Below are 21,943 nucleotides of genomic sequence, written 5' to 3'. Positions count from 1 at the left end.
AGCAATGCGCACTAAAACTTGACGGTTCTTTATAGAGAGAGAGAGAGAGAGAGACGAGAGAGGCAGAGGAAGGGGGGGGGTCGCTTTCTCCCCTTCTTTCTTCCAAAGATGTTTGAAATCGCAGTCATTTACGCTCGACAATTTTTACAATAGCCTTGAGCCATAATTTTGCGAGTCTCTCCAGCATCCATCCCCCTGTATGGTCTCTCTCCACTGGCCATGCACGACCGTTTCTCTCCCCAACCGTGGATTTCCTATTACTCTCGTTACGACTCACTGAGCCCCAGGCCCAAGGATAATGATGTGTTGTTTCTTGGTAGCATAATTTGTCACACGTACATTTTTTCTTCTTCTTCTCTTGCAGAAAGCTCTGCGCGCTTTCTCTCTTTCTCTCTCCCCTTCTCCCTCTCCTACATTTTCTTGCTGTTGCTAATTCACGATGATCAAATGATGTACGACAAAATAAATTGTAAAGAGTGACTGCTTGGAATTGGGAACAAGAAGGTTTTTGTTTTTGTTTTGAAGGAGCAATCAAACCTTTAAAAAGGAAGGACAATTGAAATTTTTTTGGGGGGGGGTGAGCTTAAGTGAACCTTTACTTTGGCAGCTGGTTGTGAAGCAGGTAAGTTTCTGGCCTTCGGTCTAACCGTCTTGGCTGTATTTTCTTGTGGCTTGTTTATTGTCGTGAAGACGGGTGTATGCGTGTGTGTGTGTGTATGCGCGCGATTTCTGTGGACGAGAAGTACGGAGGGGGCACTTGTGTTTCACACACGTCTTTGGAGAATAAACTCGAATTGTAAGAAATGGCCAGAGGAGGAAAAAAAAAAGGGGGAGGGAGAATGGGAGGTGTGTAAATGTGGATGGAGGAGAGGAATGACCAGATCCACTTAAAGGGAGAGGCTCTCGGAGGGTTCTTAAAACCTGACTGCTGGGAGGGAAGGAAAGTAGCCGGGGAAGAGGACTCCTCCGGTCGTAGGAGAAAGCGCGGAGTGCAAGCACTGCCGGAAAAAAAAGGGGACGGTACAATGGAAGTAGCAGTCCTCGCTGGAATCCTGCAGAGGAGAGGCGGCGGCGGCGGCATTTGCTGTGCTGTGGCGGGCTCCACTCTCTCCGAGGCGGGCTAAAGCCACCGCGGGTCGCTTTTCCCCTCGCCACTAGCAGGTGCAACCGGCAGGGCTTTTTAAGGCTCGTCTTTTTCATTCGCCTCCGCCCTCAAAGGAGCCTGGCGACTTTGGCAGGGGCGCTCTGGCTCCCGCTTTCTCGAGGCGCAGGGAGACTTTCCCGCCTGTTATTTTCCTCCTCCTTTTTTCCCCAGTAGCTCCCAGGCCCTCCGAGCTGGTTTCCCTCCCCCTCCCCGCCCGCCCCGAACTTCCCAGAGTTGCCCGAGTTAAAAGCCCCGCCGCTTCTCACCCCGGGGAAACCCAGCCCGGGCAAAATTAGCACCGGAGGCAGAGGCGGCTGGCCTGCCCCTCGCCCGGTGTAACGCAGCAGGCGGGAGAAGGTCTGGCCAAGAGTTCGGGGCCCGCGGCTGCGCTCCCCCTGGCTCGGCACCGAAGGACCTTCCCCTCCCTCTTTTCACGTACTGCTTCGAGGCGAAACGTCTCTCGCTCTGCAGAAACAGCGGCTTGCAAAAGCGGGAAAGGCGCAGTTTGGGGGGGGGGAGAAAGGGGGAGGGGCATGCGAAGGGGGCAGCTCAGTCAGCTTGGCTCAAGTGATGGCCTGGCTCTGGACTTTGGAAGGACGGGGTGCCTTCTTTTTCCTTTCCTTCCCGTTGGGTCATCGGGTAACCGTCCTGCGAGCTTTCACAGCTTACGGAACAACCACTCCCAAACTCTTCTCTCTCTCTCTCTCTCTCTCTCTTTCCCCCCCCCCCGCCCACCTTCCGCCTTTCCCCTCCCCCTGCACGGGAAATGCCCCGTTGCAAATTCGACGGCAGCCTGCTCGCAAGTGGCGCGCGCGCGCGCCTCGGTTTCTAGGCGGAAAGAAAGTAGTTGCCCGCAAACCCCCCCCCCCACCCACTTTGGGGAGGGAGCCCGTCTCGCCTGCCGATGAAGGACGAAGCCCCTTGGCGGGGGGTGCAGAAAATGTCATGCAGCCCGAAGGCTGCGGCGATGGGGGGGAGGGGACGGCTGGATAGGGAGCCTCTCGGCTTTTGCAAGCCGGACGGGCGAGCCGGGCCTGTAAAGCTCCATGTTGATTACTCTGTGTGCCCCCTCCCAACCGCTCGTTTCTCCTTATCCCCCCACCCCCGCCTTGCCCCTCTTTGCCCAGGTCGGAGGTGGGTTTCCAGCCAGGTGCGCTGAGGCTGCTCGCCATGTCACGGTCCGGGGACAGGACGTCTACCTTCGACCCCAGCCATAGCGACAATCTGCTGCACGGCCTCAACCTGCTGTGGAGGAAGCAGCTCTTTTGCGACGTGACCCTGACGGCCCAAGGCCAACAGTTCCATTGCCACAAGGCCGTGCTGGCCTCCTGCTCCCAGTACTTCCGATCGCTCTTCTCCAGCACCGCCGGTGGAGGAGGCGGGGGAGGCGGCGGCGGCGGGGGGAGCGGGCTTAATCACCCCTTGGGCGTTGGACCGGGAGCTCAGGACGGCCTGCTTCCGAAGGAGCAGCAGCAGCAGCAGCAGGAGGAGCCCGGCACGCCTTCCTCCTCACCGGAGGACAAGCTGTTGGCCAGCCCTAGGGCCATCAACAACCTGGTGTTGCAAGGCTGCTCGAGGATCGGACTGCGACTGGTGCTCGAGTACCTGTATACGGCCAACGTGACCCTCTCCCTGGATACGGTGGAGGAGGTGTTGTCGGTCAGCAAGATCCTGCACATCCCGCAGGTCACCAAGCTGTGCGTGCAGTTCCTCAACGACCAGATCTCCGTCCAGAACTACAAGCAAGTGTGCAAGATCGCAGCCTTACACGGCCTCGAAGAGACCAAGAAACTGGCCAACAAGTACCTGGTGGAGGACGTGCTCCTGCTCAACTTCGAGGAGATGCGCGCCCTGCTAGACTCGTTGCCTCCCCCGGTTGAATCGGAGCTGGCGCTTTTCCAGATGTCCGTTCTGTGGCTGGAGCACGATCGGGAGACCCGCATGCAGTACGCCCCGGATCTCATGAAGCGCCTACGCTTCGCCCTCATCCCGGCCCCGGAGCTGGTCGAGCGGGTCCAGTCGGTGGATTTCATGCGTACGGACCCAGTCTGCCAGAAGCTACTTCTGGACGCCATGAACTACCACCTGATGCCTTTTAGGCAGCACTGCAGACAAAGTCTAGCCAGCAGGTAAAAAAGAAAGGGGGGAGGTGGCAGAATTCGGCAGAAACCTAGTGTTTCACAGGGCATTAACTAAGTATGTATGAAACGTAAAGTTCAAAAGTTGGCTTCAGCTCTAAGCAGTTAAGGGAGCGCCTGAGAGGGACTTGCTGAGTAGAGTTAAGGGCGGGGTGTATGTACCTCCCATAGGTATTGTGGGAAAATAGAAAACAGCAGAAAATACATTCTGGCAACAGTAACAGATACATAATAACTTAGGTCGCAAAAAAAAAGAAAAGAAACAACCAGGGCAATTGTTAGTTAATTCCCTTTGAAAATTGTAATTTTTTATTTGGTGAGTTTGATTGTTGAAAGTTTTCAGGATTGGGTCAGAATGTACTATTTTTGACAATAGCTTATCCTTAATGCAACACATTGAGAAGTTTCTGAAGAACAAACAAAATGATTACCAATGCATTCCTATCTCCCTTTTTCTGGAAGAGATGCTGTTTGGGTATTGGAATAAAGCAAGTTATGGAGTCCTCCTCCTTTTAAGGGCTTATTAATTTGGGAGAACAGGAGAATGAAGTATTGGAGAAGATGTATAAGAAGAACATCCTTTTGAGAGCAAAGAGAGTAGAGGGGAGGGACCCCCCTAAATAGCATGTTCTTCAGACTCTGTATTGTGAGATGGAGTTAAAATGCCTCGTCCATCCAACTGGTTTTAGAGGAGCTATGCACAATACAGCAAGTAAGATTGGTGACAGGGGAAAGTGAAATGTGCTGGATAATTCAGTAGACATCTCTTAAAAATACAATATGGGAAGAAAATTAGATGGGCAAGCAGCCATGCCTTGGTACCATTAGTTTTAAATCCCATTATGAGTTCCCTGGGTTCTCTGGGCCTTTTCTACTTAGAATTAGTGTTTTGCTGGTTCGTTTTCTGTGACCACCAAAATAACACATGCAAATATTATGTTTAATTACCAGAACACAGAATTAATTATGGTCACTTTACCTTTTATCCAGTTTAACATTTTGCAATTAAAATTTTAAAAAGAAATTTAGAAATGGAGTAGATTTTAATGCTATGGTCTGAGTTTATATCTTACAATCAAATTATGTATATACTAATACTAGAGAAAATGAAATAATCCCTGTTGTGTTGGGAAAATTGAAGTATGCCTATGACATCACAAGAATTTCCCTTTAAGTGAGTAAAGCTGTGAATATATCAGTGGAAAGTGTCTCATACAACGTTTTAAACAGATAATTTAGGACGTAAATTTACAACATAAACAGAACATATAAATTATGTTTCATATTAAGTAAACAATCTGAAAGTTTGCATATATCTTAAGACTTACATTTTTCTATACTAAGCAATACTTTCTGACATAATAGGTCAGGGAATAGATTTGTAGTGTTTTGAAGGGTATTTTGTTGCTTTGCGTAGAAGAACTTATACAAAGTTTCAGTAAGTGATACCTGAAGAATTTATCATGTTCCTTTCTTGAGGGCTTTTTTTAAAATGCCCAACTGTATTATGAACTATTTAGTATCTTGGGGGCTCAATAGCTTCCCCATATGGTGGCAAATTGTGGTGCTTTCCTTAGCTTGAATTCTGTGCACCACCTGTGACGTGATGGGTCTTTCCTTGAGGTGGATTACCGAGATACCAGATAGTTTGGTTCAGTGCAAATACCTTCCAGCTTCATTGGTCCATATCATTTGAAGGATGTGACTTCTGAATGTTTACAAGTATCAGAAATAGTGATACTGGCCTTACTTTGCTGTCGTCTTACTTCATCCTGGATGGAATCTACTATCCAGTTTTCTGGACAGTAGCCCTATTAAATTCAATGAGATTTGTTTTCAAGAAAACACGCATAGGTTTGCATTGCATTACTTTTTATATCAATAAATATATTCAGAATTGGATATAGAATAACTTTGGACATATTTAGAATATTAAAACAAGGGAATTGCTGTCATATAAAAAACCATGTTATTCTGACTAACTCTGATATTCTTATCTTAATGGTAATATTACTCAGCTTTATCACTTTGATTGTTAATAGGCCTAACCATGCCACTGTGCTGAATTATCACACATACTTCATCTGTTATTTATTCTTTTATGTATCCTAAGACATAGAAAAAAGTACATATACACTAAAGAAGGGTGTGTGTACATGTATATATATTTAATTTATGCCATATGGTTTTTGTGACAGCTGTGATTGAGCTCTTAAGATTCAAGAGTCTTAATGGTACACAATGAAAAACTAGGGCATAAATGTTTAAAAATAAAAAGCTCTTAAAATTTAGCATTAAAAAATATTTTAGAAAATGTGTAAATATTAGAGGTAAGATTTTAATTTGTGTAAAAAAGTTATGAAAGTATAGTGAATTATGTTAAATGAACACAGTGGATGATTTTTAGGTACCTTTATTGATTTCTGGAGGAAATAATAACATTGTCAATTAACATGACAAAAAATGCAAGCATTGGGAAGTAATACGTAAATCTGATTCTTTCCCACCTTCTGATAGTTTTGGGTGCTGAGAGATGAACAGTGGATTGCCATAAATAACTTCTTGCTTTTCAAGAGTAAAGAAACAGAATTAATGCATCCACTCTTAAACTAACGTTTAATGCAAACTCCAATTTCCTTTAATAGGGCTGTCTCAGGCCTTAAACATATTTGGTAACCATATTCCTTATTTGCTTAAAATAACACCTTTGTTTCTAAAACACTACTTGTGTAGTGCATAGTACATAGATGCTTTGGGATTTGTAGTAATTGGCTATTTTAAACTGTTATATAAGAAAGCAACAATGTGAAAACACTGATATTTTTGATCATGATTATGTTAAAATGACATTTAATTAATAGGAATTCATTCTGAAAATACTAAAAATTGCAGCTGTGTAAAGTGCTAGGTGTTCTGTATTCAGTCAGTAAAGAGTTAACTTTATATGTACATTTCATTCTCATTATTTAAAACTTTAAAATGAGATGTATATTTTTTTTAGAAAAAATGATGTTTTTATTTGTATGCTTACATCCAAATGCTGTAATTATAGTTGTATGCAGGGTGGACTAGTTCCAACAATCAAAAGCTGGAATGTGTCTTTGCCCTTCACTGTCTGTATCCAAACTCTTAAGACCATCTTGGAAAATACTGCTCTGGATGTATTCTGTTGAAGATCTTGAGCTTTCAATTACTCTCCCCAGGGTGGCATGTCTAGTGCCTATAACCTTTTTGACTTAAAGCAAAAACTTTTTGTGTTCCTGTTAATTCTAGTGTATTCGTGTTTTGTATTTAATTTTGCCTTTCATTTTTTTAAGCTAATATTATCCCCAGTTTAGTTTGCCCTCTAACTGATGATTTAAATGCTACTGTTTTAAGGCTTATAAATGTATTTTGTAAAGCTATTTTTGTTTTTGTTCGGAGTCAATAATTATGCTATTTTCAATATGACTTTTTACATTGCTTTTAAATTATTTATATATACTATTTTAGGAACATTTCTAATCACAAACTGGAGAATGAATTCAGTTGAAATGAGTATGGTGCAAATAGAACCTATCACAAGATGAGCACTGTGGTGCATGTCTGATTTACCCTTTGTTCCTGATTCAGTAAGTGCTAACAGCCTTGCTTCTGCACACTGATCTTGCTGGTTGAACTGAAAATCTGATTTTATGGTTGCAATTTTGGAAATGGCAGTTTTGGAAGTTTTCCTTTAGCCAGAAAGAACTTGTTTAAGAAAAGGGGTTCTGAAGAAATAGCTTGCTACATTAGAACTATGTGGAGGATTACTTAAGTTGTGTTTTGTTGAATGTGCACCCTGTCCCTTAAAAAAAGGTTTCTTTAGGACAAATTGAGGGCAAACAAATGATGTCACGGTATGATTGACATCATTATGACTTCTGCTGAATATCTATGCTCAGAAAATATGTAAAAGTATAACTACATTTTTATCCCTTTAATGAGAGTAGGGAACCAGTCAATCCATGCAGCTTCAGGCTGTTTTCATTTACTGACACAATAAACATAGCACGCTTGTGCAGAGTGGGCTTTAAAGCAATTTTTTTCATGGCCAGCTTATTGCAAGCAGCATACCCTCATTTGTAAAGTATTAAGCTCACTATGTAAATAGAATACTCTTGGCATTTTTAGATCTTTAGAACCTCAATAGCATCTCTTCTTACTGAATATGCAGTAGTCTGTATTAAATATGTAGTGTTTTGCCAAGAAACATTGATTTGAAGGCATGCTTTCTATGAAGGAATTCTAAGACAAATACCTGCCTTTTGAGAATGTGTTATGATTTTGTCCAAAGAGATTATGCACTATAATGTTTCTTAGAAACTTCTTATTTGGGGTCTTTATCTGCCAACTTATCATAGTAATTGTGACCTCAGTCCTGCTTCAGTTAACAACCTTTTTGATCCATTTTCATTGCATTATACACTTGCTGCCAGCCAGTCTGGAGTATGAGAACATCATCTGCACTTAATATAATCGCAATGATTAATTTTAGCCATGTCCTATTATTTCTCTACCATACAATTATGGATATTGTTATATTTATCACTAGTTAAAGAATATATTTATTCATTTATTTACTAAATTTATTTGTCACACATATGTATCCTTCTTATTCCAGAAGCATTGACATTATGTGTGAAATAATTCTATTTTATCCTCTCTACAATTGAGTTCACTAGATTAGATTGAATAGGAATATTCTATGATCCACTTGTAAAAGTATATCTGGGTATGATTTGAACGTAAGTCTCAATTGAAAAATTTATCCATTCATAGCATTTTGGTCAAATTACTTCTCATGTCACAAGAAACGCTGGTCTCCCAGTAAACTATCACCAATTTGAACATTTTGATGTTTTATATATGCAAAAATATTGTTTAAGGATATTTCTTGTAGTTGGTTGGAAGCTGTACCTATCTATAGTTCAATATGATTCAATTGTTCTATCTATCACCTGAGAAGCAGTTCTGTTTAAGAAATATCTAAAATACAAGTAAGCAGTATAAAACATGTATTTAATTTTGTCTTTTCTCTTGGGCAGCAATCTTGCACACAGGCTGTTTAAATACTGGGATTTACTGGGATTTAAGCAATTTAACTGTAGAGGATTGCAGAGGTACTGAATTGTGATTTAAATCAAAGTATCCTGCTGAGTAATAGAGGGTCAATCTACTACCTGCTGTTTTTGAGCTTAATAAAACAAATATTGGCCTGTGGGTTGCCATTTCTTCATCTTCTAGGTAAATTTCCAAATCAGAAGATGCTTGTTTTCCCTCTTTCTAAAGAGCCACTTTCCTTTGGCATTATCGCTGGGGATCTCTGTAGAAAGCCTGATGCATTATATGTTTCTGTCACACTGGCACGAACAATTCCTAAACTTAAAATAGTATCATTATTTATATTTGGCAAAAATGATTCAGAGTGAGTTATTCTGACAAATAATCAAATATGCCACAATACATTATAGGTGAATGTTTCCTAAAGGAAAGTTATTAGCTGTTTATCAATCTATAATTTTCTAACAGGATTTATTAAAAAAAATCTTGTTCTCAGCTTTACAAGCCTGATTTACTTACCCTGGAATGCTTTCAGGAAGGTTATGGCTCCCAAGTTTTCTTTGAACATAGTATATCTGTTGCTGTGTCATTTCAAGGGATATAACTGATTTAGCACAAATAAACCCTGCCAAGATTAACAGAAGCAGACTGATTGGGGGTGTCTGGAGAAAGTAATGGCTGAAAAAGCAGACACACACATACACCCCGCAACTCTGAAAACTCTTGTCTTAAAAGATAACCTGCCTTAATAAAGGAACAACTATCTCTTGAAGGTTAAATTTAGCAAGAGATTCAAAAGGCAACATTTGCAATATTTGAATTTTATATATAAAAAAGAAGCTAATCACCACATAATCAAATACTAGATAACTCTGTTGATATAGGTAGGCCCCAAATTTGAATGTGGGTGAGGATCCAGAATGGCACCAAGTGGTTATGAGGCACATTTTTGAAGTGACAGGCAGAAGGAGATATGACAGTAATCATCTTGCTTTTCAAGGAACGGGGAAATTGCCTGTCCCTTCTTCTAATCCATCTGCTTCTCCCCTGGTCCCTCTATTTCTTGCCTTTAGTGAATGCCAGAACTGCTTATAAGAAGATCTTTATCCTTTGTGAATTGGTTGGAGGAGGCATAACTCTGAACTGATTGAGTGAAGGTGGTAAATGTAATCCTATCTAAGATTTGCTCACCAATTCAAAGTCAAGGTAGATGATGATCTACATTGGTCTTTTTTGTGTGCCTTTGAATTAGCTTTTTAACTAAAGGCAATTGCCTGGACTAATCCTTGTAGTTTTCTTGGCAAGTTTTTTTCAGAAGATGTTTGCCAGTTCCTCCTTCCTAGAACTGAATGAGAGTGACTAACCTGGGGTGACCCAGCTAATTCAAATGCTGAGAATTAACAAATTTCATTGAACCATAATTTAAAATCTGGTAGATACAGTTCTATCTAGGAGTGCAATGTTATCTTCTTCTCAATGGCCCATGCATGATTTAAGCAAAGTTCTCTAGCAATGGGTAAATTCCCAAATTTTGGAATGCAAATTAACAACATATTGATGCCTGTGTTGAAGCAGTAGCAAGGAGCCAGTAATGGAAAGATGTAATAGAAGTCTTCTCCATGGGATCCTGGATGTGGTGAGAGTTTGGTACCACTAGGCTGTAACATTTAATGTTATATAAGAATGACAGGCCGTGTGCCAGTTGAGGCCCTCCCAAGTGACCTGAATTGGCCACAGTGCATTGCCTCAGCCTTTGGGGCTAGAACTATCTAACAGCAGTTGCCTTCTGAAGCTCTCTTTCCTTGACGGAGAGGATTCACCAACATGGATACTCACTTCCCTCTGTTGAAATTTCATGCCAGGCTATAAATAGGGAGTTCAGTTGGCAGTGATTGGAAAGGACAAAGTTCTGTATCGTGGCACAGGGCTCACCTCTTTCCCTCATACTGTTAAGCATGTAAATGAAATTACTGAGTGACATCATGCATCCTTTCAAGGTTGAGGTATCATCAATATCTAGTTCTTTGTTTCTATTTGGGCTGTACAGAAGATTTAGTAAGTGCCCTCACCTGGGGTGTGGAAGCAGTAATGGGATAAACAAATTGCAACTGAGTCTCAGAAAGACAAAGTAATATGGTTGATCCTTATGCTGTTTCTGGATGTAGTCATGTTCCCTCTGAAATGCCAAATCCATGACATGAGGTTTTCCTGAATTCAGAGCACCTACTGAATCAACAAGTATAGACTGTGGCTCATGGGGGTTTTTTTGGACCAGGAGGTGCTAAAAACAATTACACATGACTTTGCCTTGAGACTTGAATATTTCAATTACTCTATTTGGGGCTGCCTTTGAAGACTGCCTTTAGCAAGTACAGGTGGTTAATGAAAGTCACTTTAGCAGTATTCCTATGGTCATTTATCCAGTGGTTACCAGTTTGTTTCCAAGTACAACTCGAAGTGCTTGTTTTGACCTACAAAAGGCTATTTAGTTTGAGTCCAGATTACTCAAGGATTATCACTTTCAGATAGAATCTATGTGCCCTGTTTGAGCAGCACAGGAAGGGCATATTTAGTACTATTTACATTTTAAGGGATAAGAGCCTGGAAACATTAAGTGGTGCCCTTGTGTCTCTGGAACATGCTACCTCCTTTCCTCATGATCCAGATGGCCCCCACACTTTCATTATTTCAGAAACAGGTAAAAAAACCTGTCTGTTTCATCAAACAATTGAGAACTGAGATTTTAGTTATATACAGCTGTTTTAATTTTATTTTAATGATTGATTTTTTAAAAACATTTAATTACCAGTAATTTTCTGTAGTGGCCTCCATGATTTGTAACTTACTTACCTTGGAGGTTCACACAATATCTTTTTTTGTAATCTATTATAGTCTGCTTCTAGCTCAGATTAATTTTATATGGGCATTTGGGGGTCAGATGATTAGTTTTAATGTTTTGTTTTTTATATGACTACTGCCCAGTGTCTTCTGATTTGGGTGATTGGCCAGACAATAACTGTACACTCAAAAGATTTATAAAGAAATGAGATGGCTAAAATTAATAATGACAAAACCAAGAATACCAGTCTCAATTCTGAACATTTGCATACAGAATACCACTCACAAACATAAATGCTTGAAAAGTATAGATTCATACCGTGGGACATAACAAGGATAGACAGTGAGAACGCCAGTTATAAGAATTAGGATATTTAATTATTTCTTGACAAACTATTAAGGGAGGTGCATTGAAAACCAAAAGGGAAATTAATATATAGCTATGAGATTCTAATCATAGCAGAGTAAGAAGCAGCATGGTCGAAGAAAAGCAAGTATTACATGCCAATTCATTTAAACGTTAGGGCAGAAATCTGAAGTCCCATTTAGCTGAATGAGCAAGAGGACTTCCAAATGAAGCAGGGTTAAACTAACCCATTTTGAAGTGAATGAAGTAATGTGTATTATCATCTAAAGAGCATCTCCAATTAAGTCTTTAGCCCAAGATTATCTTTTTGTATCTCTTCTCATTAGATTTGGATCAGTAGCATCTGGGGATACCAAATTGATGTGGGAAAGCATATGATATCTAGAATAAGGTGGAATATAGGGAAATAAGATAAAAATAGACAGGTTACAATTTAATAAAAATAACTTGTCCTAAAAGATAATTTGGTGAAATCAACCATGAGAATTGTTGTTTTGTCCTGGGAATTTCAGGTTCATCAAAGAAAGATAAAGTAAACAATAAACTAGACTGTGGCCACCAAGGAGATTTTGTGCAAAGAAAATCACTAGAAGACTAATGATACCTCTGTAATGGAGAGAAAAAAACATTTGGAGGTAGCAGAAAAAATGATTTTAAAGTAGCAGATTGCTTGATGCAATTGAACTTTATCCAGGAATAGGAATAAGAATTTGAATGTATTTTGAACTTTGGGGAGATCCTGGGGAAATCCTTTCACTAATACAACATTGAAATGTGTTCTGGGTTTGCAGTCTGCTACATTTCCTTGAAATTTGGTTCTTTTCTCCTTAGTGTAGTTGCTATACTGGCATGTGTGTGTGTAAATGACACCAATGTTCTGTATATAATACCCGGTACTTTATTTTTGCCAGACCTTTTGATTCCTCACTTTTTGTTTATCCCTATTATAGCTGTCAAAGTGGGATACTTTAAAAAATGAACCTTCTATCTGTGATTTCACAAACTTAGATGTGTTTTAGAAACACAGCAGCAATTAATTAATCTTAACCTAATGACTACCTCCATTTCTGACAATTATAGGCTTTAAAAAACATTTAATCAATTTTCATTTTCTACAGCTCTAACAAAAGTTTTAAATTAATAAACTTTTCAAAGTAAGTGTAGGTGATAGAAAATAATTCACTTTTAAAAGTAAAATTATTTACTTTTAAAAACAAAGTAAGAAATTCATGTTTCACTAACATAAAAACACATTATTCATGTAAATCATTTGGCTATTCAGAATGTTTTATTGGTTGTATCTGTTCCTCTGATGTCAATATTGCTTTTTCAAGCACATATAGCTCCTGATCAGAAGCACCAAATCACACAAACAATACTACTATTCAAATATTTCCATGTTAGCAGACTGGTGGCAGTACCACAGGTCCAGAACAATTGCCCTCAGGATTGTCCTTATGATATTGCCAAATACATTGCGATATATTTGTACTCTTTCTTGATTTATACTTCTGTATTCAGTTTTATGTTTGATCTGCCTGTTTGAAATCTTACCTAAGCTTTCAGTTAAAATAAGTAAGTCTCAGGCTTAAAGAGAAACCCAAAGCCATAAAACAAATTGGCAGACTTGAATGGGAAGCCATGGTAGTAATTAGTTAAGAGTTCTTTTCTATGCAGAGCTAATAGCTGTATATTTTGTCACCTGTGCATAGATTGCCTTCTTTACACTCCAGACATATCTTCTTCTCTGTTTTTTTAATTAAAAACAACTATTACTTCATTACAAGGCAACTCTTCACATTACTGTGTGTGAAACACATATTAATATAATTGATTTATGACCTAATACATGCTAGTTGCAAAATTTGAAAACCTTTAGTTTGAAGTTTCAGAGTTTCTATCACTCTTATCAATCGCTATCATTTTATACATCCCTTATTTGCAGGGAGTATCATCATCATCATCCATTCAGCAGGGACTTATAGCTTATTATGGATTCTCAACAAACATGCATACAGGATGTCTTCATTTCCAAATGTATGTACAACACACACAAAAACTCTCTCTCTCCATCCCTCTCTCCCTCTTAACACAGACACACACACACACACACACACACACAGAGAGAGAGAGAGACACTGTCTACAGCTCTAATGAGAGAAATAGGTTTTGCCATGATTATTATAGTAATAACAAATTCAAGCAACAGTGATATGAGAATTAAAGCAGTGGTATTAACAAAGAAAAGCAAAAAAATGTAAGAATATATATCACATTTTAAAATATGCTCACTGATTCATTGGAATTGTGTATCTTGCACCATCATTTAACAAGGATATTTTGATACACAAGATACCTCTTTATAATTCATTAAAGTAACCATTTTGTTTAGGTTTCTGATTGAGCCTGAAGAAAGATACCACTGTTGTAAAACACAGATTAAATTTAATGAATGGCTGTGACTAACTGGTTTTTATTTATGTTTCCTTTGTTGTTATAATAATTTGGAATTACTAAAGTCCATTAGTGTCCAAAAGTTATTGTAATATAATTATTTTTGTAAGGAAGATAAAAATAATTTCTTTGTTGTAGAGCATAACGTTAATTTCTATAATATATAGTTTATATAGAATGATGAATACTGATTATTTCCTTGTGCCTCTTCTTGAATTTATAGGTATAAGTTCTTTTAAAGTACATCTAGATGTGCTGGATACATAAAGTAGGTTATTGAAGCTGTAGTTCAACATATCAAATAGGTCTTAGGCTGGGAACAGCTATTATAGAGCTTACTTTATATAGGGTTATTGTCAAAGATTCACCAGTGAATTTTATCAATGCTTTCAGCAGAATTTTAATCCAGTAAGCTTTTTCTTGTGAGTTCCCAGAATAATTTACCGTTATTTGCCCTTATCTCCATGTCACGACATATTTGCAGAACATTTTCCAAATAAAATAGCTCACAGTCATTCCAAGCTATCAGATACATTGGCTACAGTGTAGATGTCATTTCCCCAGGTTTTTTTATTATTTTTGCTTTGATTTATTTCAATTATTATAGTCTTAAAGGTGGATGAAAGATTGTGTACAGCCTTCTGCTTATATTACCCTTGTCCTTTTTGGCAGATTATATGTATCTTATATGGAGAAATGGCTGAAAACATTGGATTTGGGTGATAAGGACTGACTTACTGAAAAAGGGAAGTATGAAATTGTTCCTAAAATTATTCTTGAAGTTGGATAATGCTTACACATTAATTTGACATAGTTGTTAAGGTGCTGGCCTAGAAACCAGGAGACTGTGAGTTCTAGTCCCATCGTAACCATGAAAACCGGCTGGATAACTTTGGGTCAGTCTCAATCTCTCAGCCCAATTTTTACCTCACAGGTTGTTGTGGCAAAAAAGAGGAAGAGGAATAAGTATTATGAATGTTCACTACCTTGAGTTATTTACAAAGTAATAAAGGCAGGATAAAAATCTAATAAATAAAATAAATTCCTGATATTCTTGGAACGCATATATTAATAAAACCATTTTGGTTTAGCTTTTAGAATGGCTTTGGACCAAAATATCTTTGGTTGTTCTGATGAACAATAAAAGTTGAGAGAACAGAGAAAATATGATTCATTCTTGCTGATCTCTTGTAAGCATTTAATTTTACTGGCTTATAATATAGCCTCTTGAACTACAGTTAGGATAGGAGTCATAAGTGCCTGGCATAGTAAAAACATATGGGAACTGTTCCATCTCCTTACCCTTATTTTTAATATTTAATTGAAGATAATAAGTGATCTGAGGATAACATCTATATGAAGCTTGCCAATGTGTTAAAGATTTTAGTTGCATTCCTGATTAATTTTTTTCATCTTTTAAATTTAGTTGACTGACTCAACATGCAGCTCTTTACTGTAGGTAATCTTTATGAGTGATGACTATTCTGCTAATCTATGTCACAGTTAATTATATTTTCTGAGAGTAGTCTTTTATAATCTTTGTCTAAACTATCAGACATTCATTAAAATAAGTGAGATTTAAATCCATGTTCAAATACATTCCTAACAATATTAAACATTCACACTTTGGTGTAGGATAAATTGGGGGGGGGGAAGTGTATGGTCATATGAACATATGACTACAGTGAAATTTTAATCTGGCAGTCTTATTTAATTAAATGAAAAATCCATTCCTAAATGTGCTTGTTTGGAAAGAATTCCCTGTGATTTTGTTATTTCCAAATACACTCCTCAATTGACAGAAATAGTCTTCCATGTGCATATCTAAATAGATTGGAATCTATCTGTACAGTGGATGCTCTTGAATACAGGTGTGTGACTGTGGATATTTGGTTTTAATTAATTCTGATCCTCTGATCCTTCATCTGCACTGAACAGGTAGCTGACAGTTTTCTGCTAATTTCAGATGCCTATTCTTGTGCATAACACTGAAACTTGTGCAATTTTTATTGGTTCCAACATGTTCTGTATATTTTGTTACACAGAATATATATTAACTTTTAATCTTCATCAAAGACAAATGAACTTGTATTGTTCTTCATTCTTTTATAACACTCTGAGGCCTGGAAAGGGTTATTTGGGAGAGATTGAAATGTAAAACCTAATACAAAATTGAAAAAAGTTTTCTTATTGACCAACTTTACCAAAATGTTTTGAATTTTAAAGAACAGCTGAAGTTAATTGTGATAGAAACTGAACATGCTTCACAAAGAAGCTGGAATAAACTACGGTATTTGTTTATTAAGGATGACAATGCGTAAGTGACTTATGGCTTAACATCACTCAGACTCTTGTAATATATTTAGCCATACACATTTCACATTTAAAAATATTATAAACTACTTCCTACACAAAGAATTTGAAGCATATGAAATTTTTTATGATTCAATCATCAGATTGAACATAGTCCTGCTGAATTGATTCTGAATTTGAGGATCAGAATAATCCCAGTTCTACACTAACTGACTTTGTTAAGGCTTTTCTGTATTATGTTTCTTTATACATTTTATTATAAGAGACAATCTTAATAATGATTTAAAATTGATTGGTTAGAAAACTAATTCTAAACATCTTTCTTCATATACTCATAAACACATACTAGAAGAACCTTACATGGTAATTGTTACTACTTTTTACAATAAGGTTAGGTATTTCTCTATTGAAATGCATATTGTAAAATGGCAAACATTCAGCACAGTTTCTTAAGCATCAGAAACTCTGAACGTAATCTGAACACAATTCAGAAAAGGACTCCAGAAATATTTTTAATGTTCTTCCCATTGCAAAGGACGAATTACTATCCCAAAAGTTATTAACAAATTTGAATTGCATCTGAGAGTGATTTTGTTCAGTGTTCTTTGGAGCCAAATAGAGCTGTATTAGCATGGACATTGGGGAGAAGAGAAGAAGCAGGAAGTAGGGGGGGAGGTAGACTGGTGGGGGAAAAGGAAAAGGAAAGATCTAACACTGTTTCATTCCAGTACCATAATTTCAAATGACAAAAATGGACCTGTTTTCTGAACCCAGTTTTCACCAAGATCAAGGTGGGAATGTTCCATCGAAAGCTATTAATGGCATAGATCAGGGGTGTCAAACTCAATTGCATTGAGGGCCGCATCAGCATTGCGGTTGCCCTCAGGGGGCCGGGTGGGTATGGCCAGGGTGGGCGTGGCCTACTGGGTGGGCGTGCCTAGTGTGCGTATGGCCTACTGGGTGGGCATGGCCAGCTCTACTTCGTTTGCATCAAGGGTGCCTATGGGAGCCTGGGCAGGAGTGGGACAGATCTGAGGGTCTCTGGCAAAAGGAGGGTCTCTGGGCCAGGGCCAAGGCAGTGGGGGCCGTTCCCTCACTGTTTCCAGGATGGCTTCGGGGGCTGCATGAAACCACTTTGGCCCCCGGGCCTTGTGTTTGACATGTCTGGCATAGATAAAATGGGATAAGCAGCACTTTTGGACACGAGCACAGTTTTGTTGGTGCAGCTGCTGAGCTTGAGTTGGTTAGGCTTAATGTAAAACCATCCTAAAACAAAATAATGAGTAGCATAATTTTGACAGTGTTATGTTATATATTATGTACTATGATATGCACCATATTTTGATACATTGGCATAAGTTTTTGCATATTCCAGAAGGCTTTCTCAGTAAGAACTTTCTGTTTTCATTGTTATTAATTCATTCTTAACTTACTAATTATAGACTGTACAGAAAACACTACACATGTCTTTACTTGGCTTGGTTGTTCCTAGTAGATTACTGTGCCAATTATGTACCTGTACACTATATGTTAAGCAGATGAATCTTTTTGATATTGCAGCACATTGATATTGGTAATAAAGCTCCCTCTGTGGAACTTTTATTATTATGACAGACATTATTGTATGATAGTGTAAAAGGTATTGTTGCAGAATGTATTGTAAGCTGTTACAAGTAAAGCAGCCTTTTGCAACTGACTATAGTGATTGTGTCAAGGCCAGTGCTGTTCACGTCAATTTTGGAATTGACTCACTAATGATATCAACTTTTTTTTCTTTTGAAAGCAGAGATTATTATCATTATCACTAAGCATATACATCAGAAATGTTGCCCACTTTCCACATGAGCCCAAATAATTCAGTCATAATGCAGAATGATGAATGGAAAGGAAATCTAAGGATTAATACAGCTATGTGAAGGATTAGTACAGTGAATAATAGAAGCTAACTTCAGTAATCTCAAGTAGCTCAGCAACACAAAAACTGGTATGATGTAGTGATACATTATTTTGGACACATACTGTGCTGTGTATGCTATTTTTGATTATGCTAGAATGAATTACTTTATCACGATTCCCCCTTTTTTGGCTTTTATTACTTTCCAGGATTTGTGTAACTGATAGATACTCAATTATATGTAAAGTGACTATTAAAGAATCAGTAGTCATCTAGGGGTCTTCTCCTCTTTTCTCTTGAATTTGTGTTAAAACCATTAGTGTTCCAAAGAAATGTGCATTCATCAGGTATAGCGATGGAGGCCAGGGTGCATATTACAGCTTTTACTGCCTACGAGACGTTGAAGCCTTGTTCTTAAGAACTGCCAGGCAGATTGGGAATCATGGTCACGGTTAATAGCAGCGAATTGCCAGTTCTTGATGGGTGGGTAGTCACTCTTCTCAGTGGCTGCCCCCTGGGGGAGAAGGTAGAAAAACAGAGGGAGGGAATTAGAGTGACTTTGCACAGTTGAGCAGGTTCATGCTGCTGGATCAGTGGCAGGCATTGGCAGGGCTCCACTCTGGGGACGCTCTCAACAACACCACACTCTCATTTTTACCAATTGGTGTTGCTATAGCCAGTCGGAGAGCAAAGAAAGGAGGGGCAATGACATTGGGGCAGAACAGAGGAAATTGTGAGGCCGGGCTAAAGCAAGCATCAGAAAGGTTATTCAAATCTGAGTAGAGTACAATATATAATAGTTGTTGAAATGCTTCTAATTGTACTGGTATGTTGGAATTTAATTTGAGGTATGTAATTAGGGAGTTGGCTTGCAAATTCTTTGCATTCTTCAATGGCATAAACACGGGGAAGGCTGGGGAAGCAGCTGACTTGGGGCACGCAGGACATGCTTCAATTTTCCTTGTCCCACACATTCAACAAATCTGATTACCAGATCTGGATGTGGTAATTGCAGAGACCAATAGAGGGCCAAAAGAGTTTACAGCATCTCTTTGTAAACAGTTAAGAACTACAGTGAAGAGAAGCACAGAAAGAAGGAACAATGAAATAGGGATGATCTACTGCTTTTACACAGAAGGGTTCTGGTTTCAATCTGCAATCTTAAGAAAGAAAGCAGAAATGTTTGATGTTCTTATTGATTCGGGGCCTTTTTTCTCACTGTTTCCCCAGGCTTTGTATTATTTCTGCCCTCTAGTTTCTTACTTTCATCCCTCATTTGAAAGTCCTCCATGTGGAATAGCATCTGTAAACTGTCATTTGGGAAATAAAATGATGGAATAAGAATTTTTGGAAAGCCAGGTGTAACAATTATGAAACTTGTCAGGGACATGGCACCCAGGCCATCCTATTACTAGGTTGGTACCTCAGTGGTTTCTTTTGGGACCTAGACAACTTAGCTTAGGTGGCATGTCCTTAGGGTTTTTTTCATGGTTATTTGGGTTTAGAATGGCTTATAATAATAATTTTGCCTAATATGATTTTGACACGCAACTTTAATGCTTAACCTTAGTACAACTCCAGAGCATTCCATGTGCGTTCAGCTGTAAAGAGTGATAATTTAAGGGAATGATATGAAGAAAAAGGTCATTATAGAATGAACCCTTAACAAATTGCATAAAGAAAATGTATTATCCCCTAAGTAGAGGGCTGCACAGCTTTTCTGGGGTGTTTTTTTTTCCTGCTTGATTCAGAAAGTTGTTGAGACATAAGGGAAAGAAACAAAAAAAAAAAGTGAATAGAAAATTGTAAGCAGTGAAAATTCTTGTGAGGTTTCTGATTGCTATTGCTAAAGCACTCTCCAATAACATAAGATATTTATCTTCTCTTTTTTTGGGGGTGAAGAATTCGTTCCAATAAGAAAATGCTTTTATTGGTTGGAGGGCTGCCTCCAGGACCTGACCGGCTTCCCAGCAATTTGGTTCAGTATTACGATGATGAAAAGAAGACATGGAAAATACTGACAAGTAAGCAGTTTATTTATGTTAAGTTACCTTGATGAATTTTAAAACATGGCTAATCAAATTAGGCACTTTATTGATTTGCTTCCCTGAAGAAATTTGTTTATATAGCAGTAGGATCTCACCAAGGACAAATAAATTGAGATAGAGGAAAGTCGTATATTTTCTGTGAATAAGCCCAAATTAAAACTGGCTTAAAATCATTTAATAATGTTTTAGCGTAAATTTGTTAAGCTTTCTTTCTTAACTTCTCTAAATAAGCAGGCGTTTTTAGTGCAGTGCACGTTATACATTATGGCTACTATCCAGTAAAACTGAATTACAAGAACAGTTATTTCTGCAGGACAATTGTATATCTGTTCAAATCATAAACACTGCAGCTAATAAAGTTTGGGAAGCTTGACTCTGGGTGGATTGTGTCTAATTTATATTGTATTTTGAAATTTGTGGCATTCTCTATTGCATTCTATTATGTATCTTTTACTGTGGTATGATTACTGTATTACTGTGTGTATGTGTATAATTTTATTGAGAATTTAAATACAAGAATGAGACCAATACAAATTAAAATAGAGCAAAAAAAGGAAAAAGAAAAACTAAAAACCATTTTTATGCTTACGCCAATGCTAGATGGGTCTGTCTTGTCTCTCTTTCTGATGTAGCCTTTAGCAGTGGAGAATATTACTTATAGTTGCCCAACTCTGTTCATCTCTTTTCATAAAGGGCAGCTGTATTTTGTACCAAGAATTTTGTCCTGAGATTTAGAACTTGCTGCTTTATCCATTACAGTTTCCAAACTTACTTGGTTGTAGAATCAAATAAATGTTTTTTTTGGGGGGGGGGTTGATTGGCTGCATTTATATATCAGTTCCTTTGTGGGTAGGTTAGCTGCATTGGTCAATAAAGCTAAATTTTTCATTGTCAGAATTGCCTAAAGCTATTCAGATAAAATTATAAACGAGCACTTTCCATCCATAATTCAGATCTATACTTTAGCAGCTAGACTAGTGAAATTTGAGACTTCTGAATTAAATGTATTCTAATGGTACACCCATTGTGGCTGTAATCAAGAGGGCCTTCTCTGTGGGCGCCCCGGCTTTGTGGAATCAACTGCCGGTTGAGCTCCGGATGGCACCGGATCTCCGCTCCTTCCGGCGCGGCCTAAAGACCCATTTATTTGAACAAGCTGGCCTGGCCTGATGGGGAGTTAACTTGGGTTTTAATATTTGTATTTTTTTTACTGTTTTATTTGGGCTATAATTTAATTTGTTCTTAACTTTTGTATTCTGTATTTTTATTATATGCCCTGTTCACCGCCCTGAGTCCCTCAGGAGAAGGGCGGTATAAAAATTTAATAAATAATAATAATAATAATATCCATTGTCATCCTCTTCTCTTTCCTTCCACATTTCTCAGTATTACAGTCTCCTCTAGAGAGTGAGGTCTTCGCATATGTGTCCAGAATATTACAAGTGAAACTCGAAAAATTAGAATATCGTGCAAAAGTTCATTGATTTCAGTAATGCAACTTAAAAGGGGAAACTAATATATGAGATAGACTCATTACATGCAAAGCAAGATAGTTCAAGCTGTGGTTTGTCATAATTGTGATGATTATGGCATATAGCTTATGAAAACCCCAAATCCACAATCTCAGAAAATTAGAATATTGGGAAATGGTGCAATATTCTAGGC

The 21,943-nt window shown here is 38.4% G+C and overlaps 1 protein-coding gene across 1 annotated transcript in view; it reads left to right on the top strand.

The window, feature by feature from the left end:
- Positions 1-1,025: 1,025 nt before the first annotated feature.
- Positions 1,026-21,943, top strand: part of KLHL14 (kelch like family member 14) — a gene marked incomplete at its 3' end in the record, with an annotated part of 64,479 nt that continues 43,561 nt past the window's right edge. The window contains exons 1-3 of the mRNA XM_083359171.1: positions 1,026-1,161; positions 2,272-3,273; positions 20,133-20,254. Of these exons, the coding sequence (XP_083215297.1) occupies positions 2,315-3,273; positions 20,133-20,254 (1,081 nt within the window). The 5' untranslated portion in view covers positions 1,026-1,161; positions 2,272-2,314. The remainder of the gene's footprint in view (positions 1,162-2,271; positions 3,274-20,132; positions 20,255-21,943) is intronic.

Source organism: Vipera ursinii, assembly GCF_947247035.1.
Source record: "Vipera ursinii genome assembly, chromosome: 3".
NCBI lineage: Eukaryota > Metazoa > Chordata > Lepidosauria > Squamata > Viperidae > Vipera > Vipera ursinii.
This window is presented reverse-complemented; position numbering and strand designations above follow the sequence as displayed.